The sequence below is a fragment of the Anastrepha obliqua genome, chromosome 1, assembly GCF_027943255.1.
Source record: "Anastrepha obliqua isolate idAnaObli1 chromosome 1, idAnaObli1_1.0, whole genome shotgun sequence".
NCBI classification, from domain to species: Eukaryota; Metazoa; Arthropoda; class Insecta; order Diptera; family Tephritidae; genus Anastrepha; species Anastrepha obliqua.
Genome location: NC_072892.1, coordinates 158,412,811 through 158,438,774, shown reverse-complemented (window position 1 = coordinate 158,438,774; position 25,964 = coordinate 158,412,811). Strand labels below are relative to the sequence as shown.

Genomic DNA, 25,964 nt, shown 5'->3' with positions numbered 1-25,964 from the left:
TAACCGTTTTGCTAATCTACGCTTTGATGGCTGCAGAAGACAGTGTGAGAACGGGCTCCGGTTCAAATAAGTTGGCCTCAGACCCCATCCTAGCTAAAGAGTCAGAGGTTTCGTTACCCGCGATACGCACATATTCAAGGACCCATGTTAGCATCAGAGTATTAGGTCCACCGACATAGTTCAGCATGAATTTACAGGACTCAACTATCCTTGAAGTGGTTGGACGGCTGTCTAAGGCCATGAGCGCAGTTTTGCTGTCGCTGCAAATGCACACAGGTCTAACTCTCCATATTTTTTCCACCAAATGGTTCATTACTTCTTGACCAGCATACACCTCCGCTTGAAACCCGGATGCGTGCATTCCAAGAACAAAGGTAGTTTTGTCCCGCTGAATTCCGTGCACCGTGCTCGGCCTTAGAGCCATCCGCGAAAACAGTGTTTGCCAGGCTTAACACTGCCTCGTATATGGGCATCTTTTTATCTTTAAGCGAGCTCTGGATTCGGTCGATCTACATTGCATAAGTTGACAATAGATGGATCACGGATGCCACTTGTAAGGCAATTTGTCAGGTTAAGCTTAGAATTATTGGATGCAGATATATGACATTCAACGAAATAGATCGACCATTAACCGGGACTTGCCAAATGTCACATCACTGTTGAAGCTCTTACTGCTTTTGTTGCGTGGCAGATTTAGAATCCATAATCATTCCAAATAATTCATTTTTCATTATATGTAGAGACGAAGTTATTGCACCACAGTGGGAATTAGAGAGGGAAACTTGAGCGCAAACAAGTAGTTTTATAATGACCCTTGAAACCTAATCGTGGAGAGCGGCAGCCACCGTGGCCTGACCTACAGTAGAGGATCATTTTATGACTTTATTACTATTACCAATTTTTCTACCTTCATGCTGAAGTTAAAACCCATAACCAAGGCCAATTGACCCGAAATTTCATATTTCATTGTTTTTTGGGAAATTTCACATTTCTAAAGGGTATTCCAAGCAATATCAACATTTTCAGCGAAAACAGCAGACCTAATACATATACACACATACATACACATTCACAAATTGAAATAAGTTTGCAAAAAGTAAATATTCAAGCAATTTTCTGCACATAAATTTGCTCCTATCCAGTCAATCAACATTAACACGCCTGCCACGTCATGCATTCAGGTGCATTGCGCCGCCTGTCTGCAGCGCATTTGTGGCACATTAATTGTGGCATGATGTAATGGTAGTAATTTCTCAAAGCACTGCTTTTATCATTATCGCCATTAAAACAGTAGTTGCTTTGCTTATTTCTTTATTTCGCTGCAAATTTGTATCTTCTTCAATTTATGTACTTTTGTGTGTGCAACAAAGTATGTTTCAAAGTAGCGAGCAGAAATGTTGAAATGTAATAGGAAAATTATATTGAAAAAGCATTTGAGGAAATGCTGAATGCCTTCAAGTGTGACGCTATGGAAGTTCCGTTATAAAAGTGAACAAACAATCAAACACTAGAAGGCATATTTTTCGGTTTTTGTTTTTATAATTTTCAATCTACGATCCCATTGGGGAGGTGTAGCTATGAAATCTAAAAGCAATAAGGAAATTTTTTAGATTTTTTATTCATGATAATTTTCACTAAGTTTTCAGCTTTTGGATTCGATACTGATAATCATAGATTTTAGCTGAATTTACAAAAATATGTTTGGCTTCATAATAATTTTTCAGCGCAATCAAACTTTCACTTGCTTGCCGTTATTCTTATGCAAGGCAATTGCTTCTGCCTCAGTGCCTCAAACGAAGTGACGTTTAAGGTGCGTAAATTTATCCGGCTTCGGTTGTTTAAGATTACGAAATAATTGCGTATTTTCATGCATATTGACGAGTTACCGGTGGCAGAGCCAGAAACATGAAAAGTGGAAATTTCATTCACATTGCAAGTAAAATTTTTTCAAAAACAAAAAAAAAAATCACCGTTTATGGAAAGAGAGAAAAATTTCATGTGTGGCTGATCCAAATTTATTATTATTTCGGGACAATCTCTTATCGTAAAATTTTGACAATTATGTTTTTATATGGCGGTCATCATAGCCGAATGATTAGTGCATGACTACCATTCGGAAGTGCGTAAGTTCGAGTATCCATGTATGAAACACCAAAATGATTAAACCAGAAATGCGTGTAACGTAGTACACATAACAGAAGCGAAACTTTCAAGGCAGATAAAGAAAGAGGGAGAGACCCGAGAGAGAATGAGAAAGAGAGAGAGAGAGAGAGAGAGAGAGAAGGAATATATATTCAAATAAATTCACAATATTTGCAGAGAATACAAATATACAAAATTTCCAAAAAACGGAGAAGGGTCGACTGGTGTAGGTAAACGTCGGACACAAACCGTGGCAACAACGCGCACTACTCCGAGCGTTTATCACTCGAACAAACGTAGCGATTGCAGGACCGCAGCAACGGCACAAATTACCGCAAGGCAATGCCAATAAATTCGACGTCGGAATGGATAGCACTTTATAGTACGCACAAGCACTAGCCAGGAAACGGAAATAAGCGCCAAAAAGTAGGCACCAAGAAAAAAACGCCAAAAAATTGGGACCAAAAAACGCACCAAACAGTAGGCACCAAGGAAATATTAGGAGGTTGAATTAGTTTTAAAGGTGACACACAGATGGCGCTATTTATCACTTTATCGCGTTGGCAATACTGAATATATATTCATGACAAAGCCTCATCCCTAGGCTTTGTTTATCAGTATCTGTCATTTCGCTGAAGTATAAACAACGCAGTGTTTTCGTGCTCCGAGTATGTCAACTTTCGTGCCATCGAAACGCAATTTGCGGGAAGCTTTGCTTTTCTGATTCAATTTGAAAAAAAATACAGCCCAAGCCCGTGAATTGCTGCAGGAGGCCTACCCAGACCATACTCCGTCGATTTCAACATGTGAGTACTGGTTTCGACGATTCAAAAGTGGTGATTTTCACACCGAAGACAAGGAGTGTCTTGGCCAGCCCAAAAAGTTCGAGGACGCGGAATTGGGGGAATTGGTAACGAGGACTCGTGCCAAACCCAAGAAGAGCTTGCTGAATCATTGGGCGTTGATAAATCAACCATTTGCAAGCGTCTAAAAGCGATGGGAATGATCCAAAAGCAAGGACATTGGGTCCCGTACGAGTTGAAGCTGCGCGACATCGAACGGCGATTTTTTACGTGCGAATTGCTGATCGAGTGACAAAATTGGAAGGGTTTTTTGCATCGGGTGGTGACTGGCGACGAAAAATGGATCCACTACGATAACCCAAAACGCAAAAAATCATGGGGTTTGCCCGGCCACACATCAACGTCGACGGCCAAGCAGAATATTCACGGCAAGAAAATCATGCTCTGCATTTGGTGGGATCAGGTCGGCGTCGTATATTTTGAGCTGCTCCAACCGGGCGAAACAATCACGGAGGATCGTTACCGACTGCAATTGATGCGTTTAAGCCGGGCATTGAAAGAAAAACGGCCGGAAACGGTAAAAAGGCACGACAAGGTAATTTGGCAACATGACAACGCTCGGCCGCATGTTGCTCAACCTGTCAAAAAATACCTTGGAACGCTTGGCTGGGAAGTGTTACCCCAATACTTCGAATAAAATATTTTGTACCGTTTTTTCACAATAAAGCCCCAAATCTTCGAAAAAAACCTTTAAAACTAATTCAACCTCCCAATATAACGCCAAAAAGTCGGCACCAAAAATATATTTCTTACAAGAAATTACCAACCACAAGAAAAAACTCAGGAAAAATAGCCTAAAGTGTGTCTAAGATATATAGCTATAAAGTATAGCTCTCTCTCTCCTTTTCCTCTACGTTATATCTTTTTTCTCCCTCGCGAAACGAAAATGCCCAAAACGTTGCATGGCCTTGAAATTTCACTCTCCATTCTCGCTCGTCCATCGACGCCTAAGAAGTTTCACTTAAAAAAATTTAACAAAAACGAAATTCCTAGTATTCAATAGACTAGTCTTCACCCATTCAAAATTCAAATCGTGCAAGCATTGGAATAGATGAAAAAAGTTTATGGCGATGATTGTCTATCTCGTACAAGAGCTCATGAGTAGTTGTGAGGACATAAATGACAATGAAGATACGGGCCGCCTAAAGTCACTAATCATCGAAAACTCCATTGAAATGGTTTGTAAATTTACGACGAAATCAACGTTGAAATTCATCGAATCGGAGTTGAATATCTCCAGAACATCGATTTATCGCATTTTAACTGATCATTTGGGCTTATGAAAGGTCTGCGCCTGATTCATGGCGCACAAGTTAACTGATGACCTAAAATTGCTCAGAATTCAATATTCGAAAGACCTCTTTAGAGAGGCGAGAAAAGACGAGAACTTCCTTCACAACGCTGCAACTGATGATGAAACCTGGTGTTTCCAACATTAACCTGAAATAAGCGTCAAATTGCCGAATGGAAGGCCCCAAACGAAAAATCGCATTTGGAGAAGTCCAAAATCAAGTCGATGCTTCCAAGGGAATTGTCCACAACGAGTTCGTGCCAACGGGCCAAACCGTTAATGCAATTTTCTATCTTGGCGGTTTGAAGCGTTTGTTGCCTCGCATTCGTCGAATTCGCTTTGAATGCCCCGAGGGAGGAAGCTGGCGCTTTTTGCATGATAGTGCACCATTTCATCGATCCACTCTTGTGACTGATTTTTTGACTAGAAATCGCATTTTACCCATCAATGACTCACCATATTCGCCTGACATGGCTGCCTGTGACTTATACCTTTTCGGAAAATTTAATTTGGACATGAAAGGAAAACGTTTTATGTCCGTAGAGGTCATCCAAAAGACTTATACCGACATCCTGAAGGACAATCCGGTCAATGACCTGAAACACTCTTTCGAAAAGCTTTTAGATCGCGCAAAACAGTGTCGAGGCGAGAGTTGACTATTTGTCGATTCTAGTTTAGCGCAGTCTTGATTATTTTGGACTTCACCTATATGTATATCTCACATTTTTACTTGATTGTTCATCAATTTTTTCCATTTAGGTGTTGCGCATTTTCTCCATACAAGGAATTTTATTTTCTGTTTTTTTTTTTTATTATTACAAAAGCAGCATGTCAGATCATGTGGGTTGATTCTATGGAGTCGTCGGGTTAGGCCTGAGCTGTTGAGGAGTTTGCTAGCTTCCTCATTCACGTGCCTTTGAAGTCTAAGGGAGTGAGCTTCTGTTTGTTTTTTTAATTTCTTCAGCGACTGTAGGGATCTTGAGGTAACGATGAATATCTTTATTGCGAACAAACAAACGTGTGTTGAGAATATTTTGGAGGATTTTATTCCGGAGTCGTTGAAGCATATTTATATAACTTTGACTGGCACAACCCCATAGTTGTGCGCCACAGGACCATACAGGTTTTATGATTTGTTTATATATAGCGATTTTGTTGTATGTGGAGCGCTTTGATGTTCGTCCAATTAGCCATTTCATTTTTATTATTCTCAGAGGGATTTCAGCCCGTTTAAGTTTTATATGCTCCTTCCATCGAAGCTTATCATCGAGCATTATGTCAAGGTATTTTGCAGTGTTTGCATGAACTGAACAGATATTGCGGCACCTAGCAGTATTATAGGATACTGATTTACTTTTTTGGCGGTGGAGTTTGCATGAACTGACTTGGTATTGTGCAATTTTATGCACTAAGTCTTCGTCCATTCTGCAATAGCGTTTGTTGCAATTTGAAGTGTGGCTGCAGCTTCCTCAGCATTTTATCCAAATTGCTAGGATGGCAGAGTCGTCGCCGAAAGTGGCGCTAAAGCTATTTGGGGGTATCGGCAAGTCGAGGGTATATAAAAGGTACAAAGCGGACCAAGAATGCTTCGTTGCGGCACATCAGCAGTTATTTCTTCAACGTTAGAGTATTCGTTTCCTTGTTTAACGCGAAAGTATTGTTCGCTCAGATACGACTTTGAAAGGGCGCGAAAATCATTTGGAAAGGAGGTATTTGGTTTGTTATTTAAACCGCCATGCCAAAACTTGTTGAAAGCTTGCGCGACGTTCAAAAATGCAAGTACGACAGTTTTTTATGAGAATTTAATTTGATTAAAAAAATGAGTTTAATTTAATTTAAAAAATATATGAGAAGTTAATTTGATTAAAAAAAAGAGTTTAATTTAATTTAAAAAATATATTTTATTTTATTTAAAAAATTCAAAAACCATGTAATTATAGCACTTTGGTGGAGAAAAAAAAGGGGGGGGCAATTTTAATTAAATAGTTGAAAAATTTAAATTTTTCTAAAATATTACGCGTCATTTTTGAGCCCCAGCTATGATTCATGAATGAATGAATCTCGTGTTCGATTTCTTCTTTTTAAATGGAAGCTCCACTCCCAAGTGTATTTGTGATGCGGAATGGCATACCAACTGATTTGAAAAGCGAATGATGCAAGGAATCGGATGTGTTGAGTGAGACATATACAACAATAACTAAACACTAATTATTTGTAAGTACTTACACAACTACATACATCCACCTGTTAACTTCTTGTACCAATCGTTTAGTTTTGTTGTTATAATTAATAAATTAACTCTAAATGCTACCATAGCCAACCGTTTAAAGGTAGATGGCATACCAAAACTGTTTACTTACACTGGTTGCTAATTGACCCACTGCAGTCAACAATAAAAACTGTTATAAAAAAATGTACACACACACACATATTTTTTTTTTGCAATACTGATTATTTTTCAAATGCATGAAAACACATTTGTGTCAAGAGAAAAAATGTAGAAGAAAAAGAGAAAAAAAAAAAACAAAAAACAAAAAATTTATACGACGTTGCACTGCATCATTGACGCTGGCAATTATGGCTACGACAGTCGATGACTGCATCAAGACGATAATGATGATAGCTGCTGATGAGCGCATAGCAAAATATAATTACAGCCGTAGCCTATTACGATGAAGCTATTTAGGCAACAATAAGTTGCGAAGTAAATAAACCTTCAGTATGACTCGGTTGTGAATTTTGCAAGAAAAAGAAAAAAAATCGAAAAACAGCACAAAAAAAAAATGCAAAGAAAATCTATAAAAATTAAAAAAAAGTTAACTCAAAGAACTTGCAGGTATAATTACTAAACTTTTGCGGTAGCGGTGGTGATGGCGATTATTGCCAAAGGGTTTTACTACTCTTAAAGTAGCAAATATAAGCTGTGTGTCGACTACAAAATTGGGAAAAATCTATGGTGTTGACATGCGAAGCTTAGAAGTACCTCTGTAACACAAGCTTTAACCAGACTGGACACATAAACGAGCGGAGCACTTAACAAAATGTTTGGCTTTTCTGTAAATCTTTATATATAAAAATGAATGTTTGTCTGTATGTCATCGATGAACTGAAAAAGTACTGGACCGATTATTATAAAAATTGGTATATATATGTATTTTTCCACGGAGAAGGTTCGTAGAATATGCTCATTGCTGTTCCAAGCAAGACAGGCAAATCGGGTCCTCAATGATTCCAATGGTGGTCATATGCTGACCATGCATGGGTTGTGCCTTGTAATAACACCGACCATCACCCGAACCTTTTTTCATCCAAGTTTTAGAAGAAAGTTTGACAGTTTTGTATGCGCGCTTGTCACAAAATACTTTGCTGTTCTGCCGCGCTGTAGAGAATTCTGCAGAAAATACTTGTATGACTATTATTCGATAGGTCTCTGGCTCGATATACACTGTGGCTATGAAACACTAAACAAAACTTCTAAAAAAGGTCGACTCTCGGCAGTTAATGACAGACCTGCGAGTGCGTTTCTGCCATGAACAAGTTCTTCGTAAAAAACCTGCTGCTATTCGGAGGTGGCATTAAACTGTCGGTCCCTCCATTTGTGGAGCAACATAACGACGCACACTAAAAATAGGATGTAGCACCAATTTTATAATATTTGCGCTGAGATCTTAAAAATGGAGTCACTCAGACTCACTCGGAAAGTGCATTTTACGTAGACGGTTCAGCGTGCCGCCAGGTAATGAGTAATAAATCAAAAATTCGCTCTACTTAGCTCCTGAATTCGCTAAGAGACTCTATGGGAAGTAGTCACGCACGTCTCTGATGATCTGTTTGCTTCTGACTTACGTCCATAGTCGTAATGACAATTAAAGAAGCAGTGGATTGGTTGCTTACCTTTGTGCTAAAGATAAATATCTACTCCGGCAACCAGGTGGAAATAGGGGCGTTTGAAATTAGTCTCGGTAGGGCTGACTTCTCTCTCGACTGCATCCGAATACTTCAATATTAGGCTAATTTGGGTCCCCGGGCACAGTGGCATGGCGGGAAACTGCTCGCGGGAAACCCTCGTGATGGTTTCACAGTAAAATGATAGGATTGTGGTTTCCTTGAGAACCTGTGGTCTCCTCCTGGAAAGATGGGATCCATGTCAACTCAGTGAGCACTGGGGTAGTGCACAGACGTCTTAAGTCATGAGATCCCTCTGGCCACGGGTAGATCGCGGGAGCTCGCCGGAACTTCTGAGACCAACAAAACAAAGCTGCAGCTTTTAAAATTTGAAGTTATTCTTACCAGGCATTGTTCGTTAAGTGTCCATGCGGTGAGACTTAAGATTGCCTCCATTTCTTTCTACAGAAACTGTCTGGAAGACGAGGTGGAATCAACTCAGCATCTTCTTCTCAGCTGTCCTGCTGTCGTTAGGCAAAGGTTTAGACATCTGGGCTCTCACTTTTTCTCTACACCTGAGGATATTCCAGGCTTAAACATTACGAACCAGATGAATTTCATTAGCAGATTAAAGGGGTTAACTCAATGTAATTAGCCCCTGTTTGGACATCATCCTCTAATCCAAAGCACCTTCTTCCTTTTTTCTACCTCTCCTTCTCCTTTTCCGCTTCCCTCAACCTGTATGGTATCACAACGGATAAATTTTGAATTTTTGTCTAAGTGAGCCTTTCATTCTAACCGAATCTATGTGAATGGCCAGCCAATTTCTTAAAAGTTCTGGAGTACAAGCCTGGCTTGTCCCGCAGAAATTCTTTGAATATTTCAGCTGCCATTTTAAGATATCATAAATCTTTTCATAATCTTCAAAGCCTTCCAACAATTTATGCCATAGAATCCACAATAAAGTTGTCTTGCTAGACGTTTCCAAGCCAGAAGAGGTTCAAAGCCATTCACAAGTCTCGAAGTCATTTGAAGTGGGTCTTAAGTCGAAGTAACTTTTTGGCACAGATTTCGACTATGAAAATCTTCGACTGGGATATGATTTGGTTGCAGTTCTTTACTTGAAATTTCCATTTGAGAAGCCATTCACAAGCCTCGAAGTTATTTAATGTGGGTCTCTAGTTCTCTTTGCTCTTCTACGAAGTAATTTTTTGGCACAGTTTTCGATTACGAAAATCGCCGACTGGAATTTGATTTGGGTTGGAGTTCTTTCCTTGAAATTTCAGTTTGAGAAGTTATTTGAAGCGGGTCTTAGACATTAGATATTCTGGTCCACTTTGGTCTTCTACGAAGTAGCTTTTTGGCACAGATTTCCACTACGTGAATCGTCGACTGGAATATGATTTGGGTTGAAGTTCTTTCCTTAAACTTTCAATTTGAGAAGCCATTCACAAGCCTCGAGGTCCTTTGATGTGTGTCTTAGGCATTATAAGTTCTCTCTTTGTTCTTCAACGAAGTAATTTTTTCGCACTGATTTCGATTATAAAAATCTTGGATTGAAATATGATTTGCCTTAGAGTTCTTTCCTTGAACTTTCGCCCGAACATACCTGCTCCAGTACTGTTGTGTTCACTCTATAAGCATAAAATCTTCCCCATGGGTTTTTGGATTTAAATGCGAGTCGTTTTGGTAACGTGGAATCGGCTACTTCAGTGTCCGCATCTTCCAGCTTGGGTCATCAGTATAACAAACTGGCGAACCACCGATTCTTTTGAAAGTTCGGGGCTCGAAATTGACTTCAGAGCTATGCTTTAAGGGACTTTTTTTCTTATAACTTTTTTTTAAATACGAAAATGCTTGGAATGATGTGGGATGTGGAAATGGATTTTTTTCATCATGGCAAATAAAGCAAATTAGAAAGTGGTTTAGAAAAAAATGAAATAAAAGCCAAGTTTATTAAAAAAAAAAAAGAATTGATAGTTTTTAATTCGGCAAAATTAGCCTAGATTTAACCATTTGAAGTTTTTGCATAACCCTTTTAACTATTTTCAGCTATAATATTTTCGTAAATGGTATGAGCAACTTTTTATGAGTCAAAATTTCAAAACTTTAAATACTCTTCCCCTCCCCTCAAAACGCTTACTTATGCAAGAAACATCAAAAATATTAGTACCAATAAGCAACACCCACAACTTAATGGCGTTGCACGTAAAAATAAATTGCTAAAAAACATTGGCAGACAAGTAGGTTTAACGGCACTCAAGCCAATGTCACGCAATTAAAGAAAAACGTTTACACACCTCAGTCGATGCTCATTAAATTCCACAAGATTTTCAGTTTCTATTTTATTATTTGGTTTTTTTTCTTCTTCAAATTAAGCCCAAGTGTTAAGTGTAGCCGATTATGCTACGTAAATGTATGTGTGGAGACGCATACTCGCAGAAAGGACTGAAGTAGCAGATTTTGTCATTCAGCAAATTAAAGTTGCAAATTGACTGCGTCAACTACTGTTTACTGCAAGCAAAATTACTACGCATGTGCGCACACTTTACATAGTTGCCTACTCGCACACATACATACACAAATGTTCGTGGTGCGCTAAGGTCAAAAACCATTCAAGTGACAGCAATTACCGCACAGAATACAACAACAAAGGTAAGTGACATATGTAAAACCACAATCGCACAGTAATTAAAATCACAACAGTTGGCAGCGGCAATTACAAATGTTAAAGCTTAGAAAAGACAGCTGCAGCTGTAGTTTTTAAAGAATTTCTAGTATTTTTTTTTTGTTTTAGCTTTTCAATGAATTAAGAGAACACAAAACTTTGACACGAATACCAAGCTATAAAAAATGTCAAAAGTATGCCCAATGATAATAAATCAAATATTTTCGCATTCAAGAAAAAAAAAAAAACAAAAAAAGACAAATAAGCACACACAAATTAATTTCTGTTATATCGAATTACTGGCATTATAACAAGAAAATCTTTCATTTATTACTTCATAATTTGTGCCTGGTGGTAATTGCTTACATTTCTTGGAATTGCCTCTTTGAAGATTGCTGCCTTTTCAAATTTCAATAAGACTAATAATTAGAATTGAGCTCGCAAAATCATTTTTAATGTCTTAATTTCGCCAAGACCTTTGACGCTGTGTTGCTTAGAATTCTGGACTTTCCTGGCTTTCACTCGTTCCCACTCACTTTCTGTGGCTAAAATCTAATATAAGTGAAAGGATTTGTCTTATCTCAATTGAGAGTTGAATTTACTGCCTCCTTCATTGCCACTTCTGGGGTATCTCAATGCAGTTTTGGGCTACTTTAATATTAATTTAAAAGTCTAATAATTTAAAATAACAAACACATAACCAAATTTCAATAAAGGGGAATGGTTGGTAGGTGAAATGGTTGTAGTACCACTCTGGCACTCCCCAAGTAGCCATAAAGCGCCGTTTTGATACCATTTTGAGACTAATAACGGGCAGATATCTACAGCCTGCCAGAGCTGATGTGATGGAGAAGATCGATGGGACTCAGGGACTCATGGGATTCATGGGACTCATGGGACTCATGAAACTGATGGGACTCTTGGGACTGCCGTAGGTTGTCAAAGAAAGGAGTACCCAGTGACCTTAATACTCTAGCTGTCTAACTCGGACATTTACAGAGTGAGTGCTCAACAGTCTCCTTCTCTGAGTGGTCCCTTACAGCTTCTGTAATGCAGCTTTTCTGCATGAGTGTCGATCGGTGTCCAATAACCAGTAAGCACAAGCTTGGAAATTTAATGAAATATCCCAGGAATATCTGCTTTCTGCGTCTATTGTACTGGGGCCATACAATTTTCGAAATAGCACATAAACTAATGGAGCTTCATCTGATCTGTGCTTTCCTGAGAAATAAATTGCGCAATTCTCCTTTAACAACCGTCAGGGAATTGCTATGATCGGTGGGGAGACCTCTATGACCAATACAGTCGACTCCGTCCTGGCAAGCTCATCAGGAAATTTCATTTCTCTCTATGCTCCTATGTCCTGGAACCGAGATCAGAAAAATGTTACCTGCACATCTAAGATATTTGATTTTCTCCTTACAGAAGTTCACCAATTTGAATCAGCATGGCGTCATCAGAGCCTTAATCGCGTCTTGACGGAGAAAATGTTAATATCTCTCTCGCTCGCTAAGCATTTTGCAAGACAGCAGAATTGCTAAGACTTCTTCTCGAAATACACTAGTAGTGTTCGGCAATTTTTAGGAAATAGATAAATTGGCTGATTTAGAGAATACACTTGCTCCGACTCTCAGCGATGTGGTCAATTTTTGGCTGATGGCTGCGTCAGTAAGCAATTTCGCCGTATTTGGCCTGAAGAGCTGTCTAAAGCCATTCAAGAATAGCCATTACATCCATTGAAAACAACCGTCTGGTGCGGAGGCATCAGCGGCTCATATTTCTTCAAAGACGAGGCTGGCGCCAATGTAACAGAAAAAGGCGAACGCTATGCCGCCATGATAAAGAACTTTTTGATGCTGGAAATTGAAGCCCGTGATCTCCATAACGTTTGGTTTCAACAAGATGGCGGGATCTCCTACTTATCTTACAACCCGTGAAAAAATGAAATGGATTTACTGTGACTTCGTTTCGGTGAGCAATTTAACTCTCGCCTCAGATCAGTGGATTGGCCACAAAGATCATGTGATATCTCATGTTTGGACTTTTATTTGTGTGGGTATGTAAAGTCTAAATGCTTTGTGGGTGAACCAGCTTCGAATGAGGTACTGGGGGTCAACATTACTAAAGTTATTCACGAGATACCGACCGAAGTACTCCAGCGAGTCATTCAAAATTCGTTTAAGGGATGGCCGAAATATGACACAGTTGCGGTGAGCATTGGAAAGGGATTTTCTTTAAAAAATAAATGCCATGAATGCTTCTACACAAAAATAATAAAGGTTGCTCAATCAATTTGAATTTTCAATTTTTTTTTAATTTCAATTTAAAATCCAACACCTCTGAATTGATCACCCTTTACATAACGCCCAGCAGCTTGTTGGACTGCTGTGAAGTTTTTATTGGTGCCTATAAAGTTTTTAATTTCAACTAATATTCTCGAAACTCTTGTCATAATTTTTGTAGCAGCTCTTCCCTAATGATTTTTTAATGTTGCACTTTTTAAATTTTATTTGAGTGTTTTTTGCTTTCGTAAATGGCCATTTCCTTACAACCTAAGTATAAAAAATAGCAAAACAACACAAGCTGAGTTGAAAACGTAACTTCTCCGCTCTCAAAGCAAACCCAGCACAGCGACAAGCCATAACTTGGGCTGTTTATCTATGGCGGACACACCCAGAAAGTGTGCAATTAATGAAAGAAGCGCGATTTATTTTCACGGGTCAACAGCAGCTGAGCCAAGCAGCTGTCTGGGCGAATAGGCGGAGCCGTAGCCCGACAAAGGTTTACCACCACATACATACGCATGCATGAATGGACTCGAAATGTAGACGAATGAAATGGTTTTAATTCCCTTTAGCTGCTTAAGCCACATTTTTGCCTTGCAATTCTTAGAAATTAAGGCGCGCGCGCGCGCTAGTTGTCCTGCAGTTAAAACAATTTATTACCAGCAACATGTGCGCATGCAGCATTAATACCCATAGACATCGAAAGCTATGACTATTTACTGCAAAGGGGAAGCAGAGCAAATATTTTGTCCCCCTTTGAAAGCAGCAAACGCATTAATATTTAAGTGTTGCAAAAATTCATTTATCTTTTCATAGCCACAAATGGGGGCCCTAACGCAGGCAGCTATTTGTCCAAAATTGATGAATGTGCAAAGCGCGCATTTTGTGCGCAAATACAACAAGAAAAACAAAACAGATTCAAATGTATGTATTTAGACGAGGCTATTATTTTGCCCCCTGTGTTCCAGAAAAGGAAAAATAAGCAAGGGGTATAAGAAAGTTTACACACGCACGCGCGTACTTCCATAATAAAATGTACACCTACACGAACCAGTTACGTGCCTTGGCATGTGCGACAGCCAAATAACGACCCGATTGCAGAAAATTAGCATAAATGCGCGCATGCGTCTCTAGAAAACAGCAATGCATGCGTGCGCTGCAGCATCAAAGTGCAAGCCAGACAACAGACAAGCCACGTATGTGGGATGCCACTTTTGTGGCAACCAGCGTGTCGGCGCTCGTCTAGCGTCTGTGTGCACTTATAAGCATAAACGCATCTAGGAATCTAGAAAATGTTGCTGAAAGGAATCGCTCGCATTGGCCAAGCATTAAATCACTAACTTTCGTACACTTAGCGGACGCCGGTTGGTGAGTGAGTGAGTGAGTGGCCGAGTGGCAGAGTTTGAGCGCCAATCGGCCCACAGTAAAGTTGTGCCGCAGGACCCATATTTCATGCTGCACCACATTAGTCAAACGCATTGCCATTTATCTGCTCGACTTGTCTGTCCTGCTGTCTGGCTGTCTATCGACGCGCGGCGACGCACGACGCATGCGCGTATAACGATTGACAAGCGCAAGACGCGCCGAGACACAAGCTGAGATACTAAAAACTTATGGCGCACCAAAGGAGCCAGACATATTCGCTCGTAGTTCGCAACCAGCTGCGCGCACTAAAAACCTCGCTGGCATAGTCAACGGCTAACTGCTGATCAGCCTGGTTTTCTTAATCGCTTTTTCACAAACGATTTTCTTTTTTTTTTTTTTCTTTTTTTCTCCCGACAATTGGACGCGCCTTGTTTTGTGTCGTTCGTTCGTTTGTACGTTGGTACGTCGGTGATTGACTTGGCCGGGTTAAGTGTGTGGCAAATATACTATGCATCGCAGACATGTGTAGATATGTACAAACATATGTACGATATGAGTATCTTGATTTGGCCTCAACGCCGCATATACCCGCCGTATCAAAGTATTTAATGTACGTACGTGTTTTGGCTGATCGGTTGATCGGCCTTATTGCGGCACATTGCTTCGTTGTCCATTTCGTGTGTTGAAATCGCGTTGTTGCATACAAAACAATTTTCAATTCAACACCCAATTGTAAATTTTTGTAAATTCCGTAACTATTGTTGTTGCTTTGTCTTATTTGCAGCCATGGCGTTTAGCGGCTTTATTGTATTTATGGTCACAAGCAAATCGGCTTACTTTACATATAAACATATAAGCAAGCGCAGTGGAGTAGCGCATAAGTTTTTGGTTATTGTTATTGAAATCAGTTGGGATGCTGTTGTTTTTTTTTTTTTGTGTCTTGTTTCTTTTTTTGGTTTTTGCTGCTATTTTTGGTGGCAGCGTTTATAATACAATTGTTGCGCTACAATTTTCCAATTGTATGCTGTGAACTTTTGGCGGCAACAATTCTACTTGCGCAATTTTATAATTTCATTTAATCTCACCATTGATTACATCACAAATTTCTTGCGCTTAGTTAGCGTTATGCAAGAGAAAAGATCAGACAAAGTTGGTTGTGGACTGGGTGAAAATTTTTCAAAAGACTTTTTACAAAAATGTATGTTGAATTATACATGTCAAATGTGTGCATAATTTACTTAAAGGTTTGACATTTACGAAATGGGACGCTATACGCTTGAACAAAATTGGGAAATATTGAAAACCTATTTCCAAAGTGGTGAGTCTTCTACTCAAACTGTGAGAAATTTGAAAAAAAAAATTCAAAAAAAAAAGATTTGCTAACAACATAGTTTGTGGATCAATTTGTTAATCGTATTCATGTAAGTGGATCGTTAATGGATAAAACAATACCTGAACGTTGTTGCTGTAGCCGAAAATGTGCGTGAACATCCAACAACCTCAACTCGTCATTGTTCTCAAGAATTGAACATTTCACGCACTTCTTTGAGGAGAATTTTGCATAAAGACCTCAGTATGAAGGCTTACAAAGCTCAATTGGTGCAAGAACTGAAGCCTAATGACCATCCAATGCGTTTTCGGTTCGCTCAATGGGCAGAAAATCGTTTGACCGAAGAGGAGCATTTTTACCGAAAAGTCATCTTTTCTGATGAAGTTTCGAAAGTTTGAAAAAATATTGATTAGTTTTTTTTTATAGCCGATTCAAAAAGCAAATTTTACATGGCCCACCCTGTATAATAAATAAAAATTTGTAAAATTATTGCTTTAAGTTGTTGCGCGAAAATACACACAAGGAAAGCTTAATGGAGCGAAATATATGTATGTAAGGTTCCTCCCTATTGCTACTTCAGAAGAATTCAAATGCTGTTTACAACTAGCAAATTATCGAATTTCGAACGACCGTTTTTGACCATGCTCGGCACCTAAAGTTCAGTTCGATTTCGGCTCAGCTTTGGCCAAACAAAACTGAACTTTGGCTGAAATTAGTTTCATTTTTATTACTAAGAAAAAAGTCAAAACAGCCTCTGAGAATTAGCGATAAGATTTTTAGTCCACATTTTCTCTTGAAAATGCCTGCTTTGAACAACCAAATTGCGCCTCCATTTAATGCGGAAATGTCGATAAACTATTTTTTTACATTACAATGTAAATTTCTTCAATTGTGTGGTTCAGGTTTTATCTGAAGATCAATACATTTCGATTTATCATAGAAACATTTAGTACTTTGTTTGGATTTTTTAAGTTTTTTTCTTTTATTAAGATGGTTACTGAAGCTACGGCTGTGAATGGTGATTAAATATTTCGGAAAAGCAAGCAATTTGGTGACTTATAGACAAAACTGAGCACTTTTTGACTAATATTGACACTTTTGACCTAAGTTGTTTTATCAAAAGTCCACAGAATGGGTGTTTCGTGGCAGAATTAGGAACTAAAAAGGATTTCTAATCATAAAAATATATTTCAATAAACGACAATGGACACCAGACCATAACTTCGGTATTATGAAGTGGATGTTGATGTTTTAATGGTGGGTTCTAAGCTTTAGGTGACCACTAAAGGTAATTTTTAATTTAAATGAAAATGGACATCATCACTCTAGAATATAGTATATATTTACCGTACGAAATCGCTTCAACATTTTATCGCCGAAAATGTAACGCAAATTTCCATCGTTATGCTGAAGCGTTTGCACGATTTGAATTTTGAAAGGGTGAAGACTAGTTTATTGGATACTAGTAATTCCATTTTTGCAAAATTTTTTGAAGTGAAACTTCTTAGGCGTCGATGGACGAGCCCGAATGGAAAGTAAAATTTCAAGGCCATGCAACGTTTTGGGCATTTTCGTTCTGCGAGAGAGAAAAAAGATATAAGGTAGAGGAAAAGGAGAGAGATAGCTATACCTTATATATATCTTAGATACACTTTAGGCTATTTTTCCAGAGTTTTTCCTTGTGCTTGCTAATTTCTTTTGAGAAATAACACTGCCTACTTTTGGCGTTATATTTCGTTGGTGCCTACTGTTTGGGGCATTTTGTGGTCCCAATTTTTTGGCGTTTTTTTATGTCTACTTTTTGGCGCTTATTTCCGTTTCCTGGCTAGTGCTTGTGCGTGCTATAAAGTGCTATCCATTCCGGTGTCAGATTTATTGGTTGTTGTTGTTTTAACAGTAATATAAGCCCCGTCAGTGTAGGGTATACCACCGCCTTCGTCTGGTTCATCTAAAGGTAGGCCCAGGAAACATGCTGTTTTGACAGGTTGGGTCCAGAGTGAGAGGAGTGTTAGATGAGTGGGTTTTGAAGGGCATGTAAAAAGGTGGTTAGTGTCATGCGGGGTGCCCTCACATGCCGGACATAAGTTCGGAATGTCGGGGTCAATTCTGGAGGAGTTCAACCTGCTACAATATCCAGAATGTAATTGTGTCATGACCAATTTTATCGTATGGTTTGGCAGTCTGATGGAAAGCTCTAGTGAGAGATTACAACACCAAATTACTTGGCAGAATACAAAGATCACCCTGTGCAATAACGGTCACTGCAATCAGATCATGTGCTAGGGAGGCCCTCAACACACTGACACACGTTAAATGAAGCGGGTCGCTGGAAAGAAAAAACTTATGGTCATGCCAGTCTATTAATGCGACAAACTCAGTAAACCTCGGTGAGGACTGACTACATCGTCCCGACGGTAACATTCAATAGGAGTTGTTTTGCCCCTCGCTTTTCATCTATGGAAGAATGGAATAAGGGATTCTCGCTAAACAACTTCAACACTACAGTCTATATAGATGGCTCTTAAATAGATTGTGGTGTTGGAGCTGGTATATATTTTCATAGACTTAAAATTGAAAAATATGTGCGTCTCTCTAATACCTGCAGTGCCTTCCAGGCGGAAATACTGGCAATTGGGGAAACTTGTAGGCTACTAATCGCAGATTTCTCTTTCAAGGGCAATATCCCTATTCTTTCGGATAGCCAAACTGCAATCCAGGCGCTGGATTAAGCTACAACAACCTCTATGGTGGTGGAACACAGTAGGAATAGCCTTTCCACCTTGAGTGAAAACCATAAAGCAACCTTAATCTGGGTCGCAGGACATCGGGATATTGAAGGTAACGAAAAAGCAGACGAACTGGCAAGAGGGGGATCTGTCATGAGTAACGCTCTTGCACAATCGGTATTCACACCATTAGGTGCAGCCAAGAATATAATTTCCCTAAAATACCTCCGAATCGCGGATTGTAGATGGAGAGACCAGACAACATGCAAAGTTAGCATAGCCCTATGGCCCACCTACAACCTCAAGCAATCGTCAACACTGATAAACATGAAACGACGGGACGCCTGGAGACTTATGGCAGTGATAACTGGCTTTTGGTCTATGGGAGAGCAGGCAACCAAAATGGGCAACCCTCACAATACATACTCTCACCGCTGTAAACAACCGGAGAAAAAGAAAACAATCTTCCACTTCCTCTGTGAATGCCCTACTCTATGAAAGAACAGAGTGTTAACCCTGCGCAAACCGTTCTTCGAAGGTTCTTAAGCCGCACTGACTGACTATAGTCATGCCGTAACTAACTGGCAAACAAGTTGTTTACGAGGATGTAGCAATAAAATGGGGCGGAAGCGCTAGTTGGATTCTGGATGAATCACCACTCCAACCAACCAACCGCTAAGCAAATTTCGCACACAATCAAGTACGTAATCATGAAATATTTCCAAGATTTTCGTGTCTCTTCCTTTCATTAATTTGAAGTATTGATAATTTTAGTTATTTCGGTTCTAAATAAAAATATATTGAAGAAATTTATTTCGCAATGGTATATTCTTTTAAAATAATGCGAAGCAATGTGTGACTAAGCAAATCTCGCTCACTGTATATGAATTTTGAATTTTTTTAATTTTTAAATTTTTTTCACCAGCATAACAACGTCGTAGAAATTTGTACGAGTACCTACGGATTACACTTACGACTGCATTTAATGCAGCTTATCTGCGCACTTTGAATTTACAATCGCAGCTTTATGACTGCAGTATCACCATTTCACGAAAATCGAACCCACAATGGATTCAGTGGTAGAGCTGATTGGCTTGCCATACGGGCGCATATATCATTAACTAATGCAAATAATCGAGCCAAAAAAACAAAAAAAGTTCATTTTGATTGAAAGTTTCTTTTTCATTTGATTGACAGTGAAATGAATTAAATAACTACATTTATTTGCTGCAATAATGAGACGAATCTTTAAAGTGATTTGTATGGAAATCACATTTCTATTTTCCTTTTTACAAATGCAACCAGTTACGCCCAACTGGCTGTCAATGAGTGAATAACATTTCAAAAATGATTTCAGAGCATCACAACTAACGCTACTCAGCCACACTACTCAACAACATCATCACCATCATCATCACCATCAAATCGCCAATTGAATTACAATCATTGCAATCGTGCAAACATCACCTCCTATTTGGACGTTGTGAAAACGTGTTGTGCATTTTGCAAAAATGTATATTTACAAAGCTCCATTCAATGCATACAAATACTCGCTCAAACTCTTACTCGCACATACAAGTTTTTTGTATGCAATGCAAAGTTACATAAAACAAAAACAAAACAAGCGTTGATAATAAAAAAAATGAAATTAGTTTTCAAAGGCAAATAATTTAGTAGAAATTAGTATTGGAACGTTTGGTTAGCTTACGTTGGTACCACTCACGTTGCTGACCAGCACGCCACAGTAATCGGGCGCACCCTGTTTCGCCAACAGATTTATGCTGAAGCCTACCGCATCCGAGCCGTCGCCCATGGCCATGCAGGCAGCATTTCGATGATCGCGCGCATGCACTGCACCCGTGTAGGGACCATTGAATTTCACTTTGATATTCATTGTGCCGGATTTGCATGTCGCCGTTACGTGGGGAGCAAATTCATTTGGTGGCGAAAGTTCTTGTGTAGTAACCTGCAAAGAATGAATAATAAGAGGGAGAGAAAAAACAGAAATGAATTAATATGTAACGAATGTGAAATTAAAGGCAAATAAAATAAATTTCTTAAGAGATAAAAATTGCGACAAAAAGAGACAAATAAAATACATTTCTTAATAGATAAAATTGGAGAATTTATTTGGATTTGTGTTTTTAAATTATATGTAAATATACAATCATGCAAGTGGCTCTTACAACCTCCGTCTGATGTTTTCAGCTGCCCGACTACTGCAGTGCCTTTCAGGCTGAAATGATGATAATAAAAAAAGCCGTAACACTGTTAATGTGCGATGCGATACCTGGAGATGATGTCTATATTTTTACTGATAGCCAAGTGGCGATAAAATTTCTGACAAAGCAGTCGACAACCTCTAAGATAGTCATGAAATGCCGCACACCTCTTAACGATATGACAAATTCATTTCGTCAAAATGTATCATAGGTTCCTGGCCATTGCAACATTAAAGGAACTGCAGGGCCGATGAACGAAAGAGATTCGGTCCCGACAGATGAGCCTACAGACAATGACATAAGCATACACTTGCAGACTTAATGTAAGTCGATATACCGCCTCTGCACCCTCAGGGTATGCTGCGCATTCCGCACCGGAAGATGTTTTCTTAGTCATCGCGGGTCTGCTACCATTTAAACTAACTGCATACGAATTCGCAGAGTCAAGAAAACACGGAGTAAATCCCGCACAGCTAACCAACCGAAACACTAAACGGAAGCGAACCAAGAAGAATTCTATGCATGTCTGATGAACATTTCGATTGACTCCGAATATCTCCAAATGGATAAATCGAAATATGGACAGATTTTTTTTTTTGTGTTGGGTGAGGTAGGGTTCTAAATTCCTTCGCACTTACAGCGACCGTCGTCTACTGTGTCGTGTGGTGTGGCCACTAAAACTATCCTTCCTCTCCTTCTGCTCTCTATATTACTTCGGGAGAGCCCATAACGGCATCCCTAAAGGACCAATTCTATTTACCCACGTCTGGGTTCACCATATTTGTAGCCAGCTTTCATGCTATAGGTTCGTCTTGTAGAGACACACTCTATCTGTGCGGCTTCACATGGACAGATAGACTTCTACTTGACCCAAGTACCTAGTGTACATGGATGCTTTAAGCCTTCTCTGCATAAATTTAAACTTGAGGGCGACTCGTACTGCACTTTTTGAGACAACTTAGTTGAAGTTGCAGAGCAAGTTTTCTTTGTCTGTCATCGTTTAGATTAAGTTTAGAGTTAAGTATTAAGGTTGGGAAGCCAATAATGTTTAGTAACCTAGTGGATATTATGCTTGACTCAGAAGAACATTGGTACGCTGTCGGTAATACGGCAAAATAAAACTGAATCGCTCTGCAGCATAGGGCAGATCTTCATGAAGAGGCAAGAGGCCATTCCTCCTCCTGTGAAATATTACTTAACAGTTGTCCCGCGGTTGGAGGGAAACGAGTGAGTTTGAGTGGGTGAGCTAGGAGAGAAACAGGTGATGGGTTGGGTGAGTTGTTAGGGGCTGAGTCCACGGACAAGTCTCACACTTTTCGGCTTTTAATGCTTTTTGTCACTTCCATGAAAAACACCACGCCACTTACTTCTTAAGAAAAACGTAAGAGCAGCAAATGAAAGATGGCTGAATGAACCCAACAGCAGAATCGGCTGACAATTGTGGCCGGCTCTCAATGCTAAATGCACTTAAGCTCTGTTCAAAGCAAAGTCTTTGCACTGAATTGCGTTATAACGAGACACTGCCTTGTAAGCAGACAGCGTGCAGGTAAATGACTTCTGCAGAAGCTGTCCAAATGAGGAAGGGACGTACTTGCACCTTCTGTCCCATTGTCCTCTACCCAAACGTAGGCTCACCTCTTTAGGTAGACAATTTTTTTAATGAGCCGAAAGATCTCAGTACTGTAGAAATCAGGGGCCTCTTAAAACTTTTGAAAAGTTCGCGCTGGTTTTAGGAGAGATAAGTTCCTTAAGCAGCATCACAATGGACTATGAGTCTGAGTGTGTCCTATGGTGAACAACCGCTACAACCTAACCTAACCTAACCTTGGCTGAGATTTTCCTCCTATATTTGGTGAATGTGTTGACGTTTTCGCACATATGGAGAGACCAACAGTTTTATGCCGCCTCTGAACGGCAGATGATTGTTTATGAGGAGCTTCTTCATGGCAGAAATATGCTCGAGGGGTTTCCGATTGCCTGGGGACCGATATCAGAAAAAGCTTTAAGTAATTTTAGTGATTCATGCACTGAGATTCGACGTACTCCCGAATCGTAGTCACGCTCCAACCCATTCGACTCTGTCTGCCGCTTTTAGGAAACTATATTCCTACTTTTGGGTATTTCTGAACGCGTCTCGAGTTCGGGCCTTACCAAGTGGTAGTCATGCACCAGCCTACTCGACTATGGCGGCCATCATAGCCAACTATACACTTCAATAAAATATGCTGACTGATTGACTCTAAACATTTTTTCCAGCTCTAGATTGAAGAAGTCAAGCGATAGGAAATTTCAAACCTCGTTTGGTACCAAACAGTTCGAGTGGGCTTTTCCTATTTCCGATGGTGCAAGTGGCGATATCGAACATCATTTTATAAAATCGTAATTATTTTGCGATATGACCGATAAGACAGAGAAATAATGCAATAGAGAGACTCACTTTCCAGCTACTAAAGTGGCTTCAAATTCAAAGAGAAGAGGTAAGGTGCCGGCGACTTTTTTGGATAAGAATCCCAACCTTGTCATTCAGAAAACTATAATTAGATGTAATGAATGAAGCATGTGCACATACACTGAGCTCATGCTTCCTACCAAAATAAAATATTCTCCTCATAGTAGTCGCAAAAAAAACTAATTAGCGCGCTCAGAAAAAACAAAATTCCAATGAGTTCACACCAGCATCTAATGAGACGCTTTTTGTCCCACTTTACAACCTTAAGCACACTCCAAGGCTCTAAATATTTAATTTTTCTATGCATTAAAACTAAAAAAAGTTTGAAGCAAAAACGAAAAACGTAGACAATTGACGCTCATCAACGTAACTTTCGAATTTAATCAAACAAATTAAAAGCATCCAAGCAGGCTGGTCTTAATCAGAACCTCCACTGCGCGCACATTTCCCGCCACGCCTTCCGAGCATTGATTACTTCGAATTTTTGCTTGATTTAATGATCGGCACAGATCATCAAGTACAATGTGTGGAATATTTTTATAATGAAAAAAAAAAAAAAATCAACAACAGTAAACAAATATTAGATTTGATGTTACGAGCTTCTTGGGGAGTTTGTTGCATTTACAAACTTTTCAATGGGAAAAAATTAGTATCAAAATATTAATGGGAAGTTGAAAGTAGATGGAACATAGTTAATGTAAAATGAAAAAATTCAGAACATAAGAAAAAAAAATTTACCATTTTTCACAAAAATTTTTTAGTTGGTAGCAAATGAAGTGAATCGAAATTCTTTTATTTGAATAGCCAGTACGCCCCATGTGTTGCCTTGCACTGCCCACACGCTAATTGTAGACAACTGTATAATATGCTTGTTTGAGTGTAGGTTGTGTGCCACAATAAAAGCACAGCAGAAGGTTGTCCGTAACGGTAGAACAAAATCAATTAATTTTGGAAATAAGTTTATCGACACTGACAGATAAAGAATGGCAGCAGTAAGCGCACAAACAGCGTACACACACATACACAGCGCACGTATATTGGAGCCAACACAGTTATGAAAACAAAGCTATCTTGTTGTGGATTAGTTGTGGAGACTAGTCCGAAAAATATTAGTTTAGAACTAGTCATAGGGGAGCAAGTTCTCGTGAAAATAGCTGTTATTTTACAGTTTACAATTCGTAGCGTCAGTTTCATCTTCTTCTTCTTCTTTCGCACTTTTAGTAACTTTCGTCGCGCACTATTTTGGGACAAATAGCAGGAGCTCGGTTAAACACCAAATAAAGCATGTAAATGCCAGCATTCTCATTTATATTTAAAGAATAATATTTTTTGCATACACCCACACTAGACTAGTCCGAAAAAGACTAGTTTACAACTAGTCCTAGGGAAACAAGTTCTCGTGAAAATAACTGTTATTTTACAGTTTACAATTCGTGGCGTCAGTTCCATCTTCTTCTTCTTTTTTCGCACTTGTAGTAACTTTCGGCACGCACTCTTTCGGGACAAATAGCAGGAGCTCGTCCAAACACACAATAAAGGATGTAAACATTCTCATTTATATTTAAAGAATAATATTTTTTGCATACAACTCTAATGGGCCTTTTGCAACTAGTGCATTACTAGTCCATTTGGTACTAGTATGCTTTCTTTCTCAAAATACCAGCTCGTGCATTACAGTTCACGTATAGTGTGGTTGGAGTTATGAAAAATTAATTTCGATTGAGGTGCAGTGGCTGAGGATTTTATGCCATAGTACGGAGATGTCTTAAGTTTATGTGCGTTTCTAATTCAACGAACTTGATTGTGTTTCTTTTATACATTTAGAAGACAAGTTCTCAAATATAACCAGCTACTGCAGCTGCTGCAATATTATAGGTAGATCAAAAATAATGAGAGGTTTCAATATAATCCAGCCTTCCCGTGGAAATGAATAAAAAAAGGTTTTTACCTTTAAAAAAATGTCTATCGGAAATGCGAATTCGTACAAAAATATTTTTCATCAGCAACCAAAAAAAAAATTATTGAGCGACTTTAAAAGCATTAACACTGGGTAGTTCAAGGGTATCCGCACACAAATATAAAATTATATGAAAGTTTTACAAGCAGACACATGCACATGACATACGTACACACATAGAATAGATAAGTTAGTATGTATGTATGCACTCATTCTGTGCCGCCGATCAATAATATACGCTTAGAAACGCAAAAAAAGCTCCCTATGCGCTGCCAACAAATAATATCTCTAGTCAATTCACGATTCAGGTCAAAAGGCTGCAGCAGTTGCGCGCAAGCGTGCTGGGCGGCCATATACTCGTGGTAAACCAAAGCGCTTTCCAATAACTTAGAACGTCAGCTTCGCGCTGAGACAAGACACCAAAAATAAGAACAAAAAACAGTAAATAATTTATTGCCTACACTAATTTTTGGCCAACTGCCTGCTGTCGCGGTTGCCAAAGCGATAACGCTAACGGTGATAGCAAATTCGACAGTGCGCCAACGGCAATACACATCACTGCCAAAGCGGCCGATCTTCATAGGTAGATTAAGTTGTATGTAGCCGGCGATCGGTAAATAATTGAATTTGTACTTTTACGCCGACAAACCTACAATTCTATACAACAAAAAGTTATGTCACACACAAATGTGCTTCCATTTATAAAACCTCACTCGCTGAGTGGTCTGCCCTGAAGCGTTCCTTTTAACAGCCACAATTTCCTTGGCGCAAGGAGATTAGT

At 39.2% G+C, this 25,964-nt stretch overlaps 1 protein-coding gene across 4 annotated transcripts in view; it reads right to left on the bottom strand.

Annotated features, from left to right (window-relative positions):
* LOC129237133 (uncharacterized) overlaps positions 1-25,964 on the bottom strand; it is a 133,608-nt gene that overhangs the window by 27,625 nt on the left and 80,019 nt on the right. For 3 of the 4 annotated variants that reach the window (XM_054871613.1, XM_054871631.1, XM_054871640.1), the window contains exon 2: positions 20,264-20,521. In XM_054871613.1, coding sequence (XP_054727588.1) covers positions 20,264-20,521 — 258 coding nt within the window. The remainder of the gene's footprint in view (positions 1-20,263; positions 20,522-25,964) is intronic. The other variant, XM_054871621.1, reaches the window with a different exon arrangement.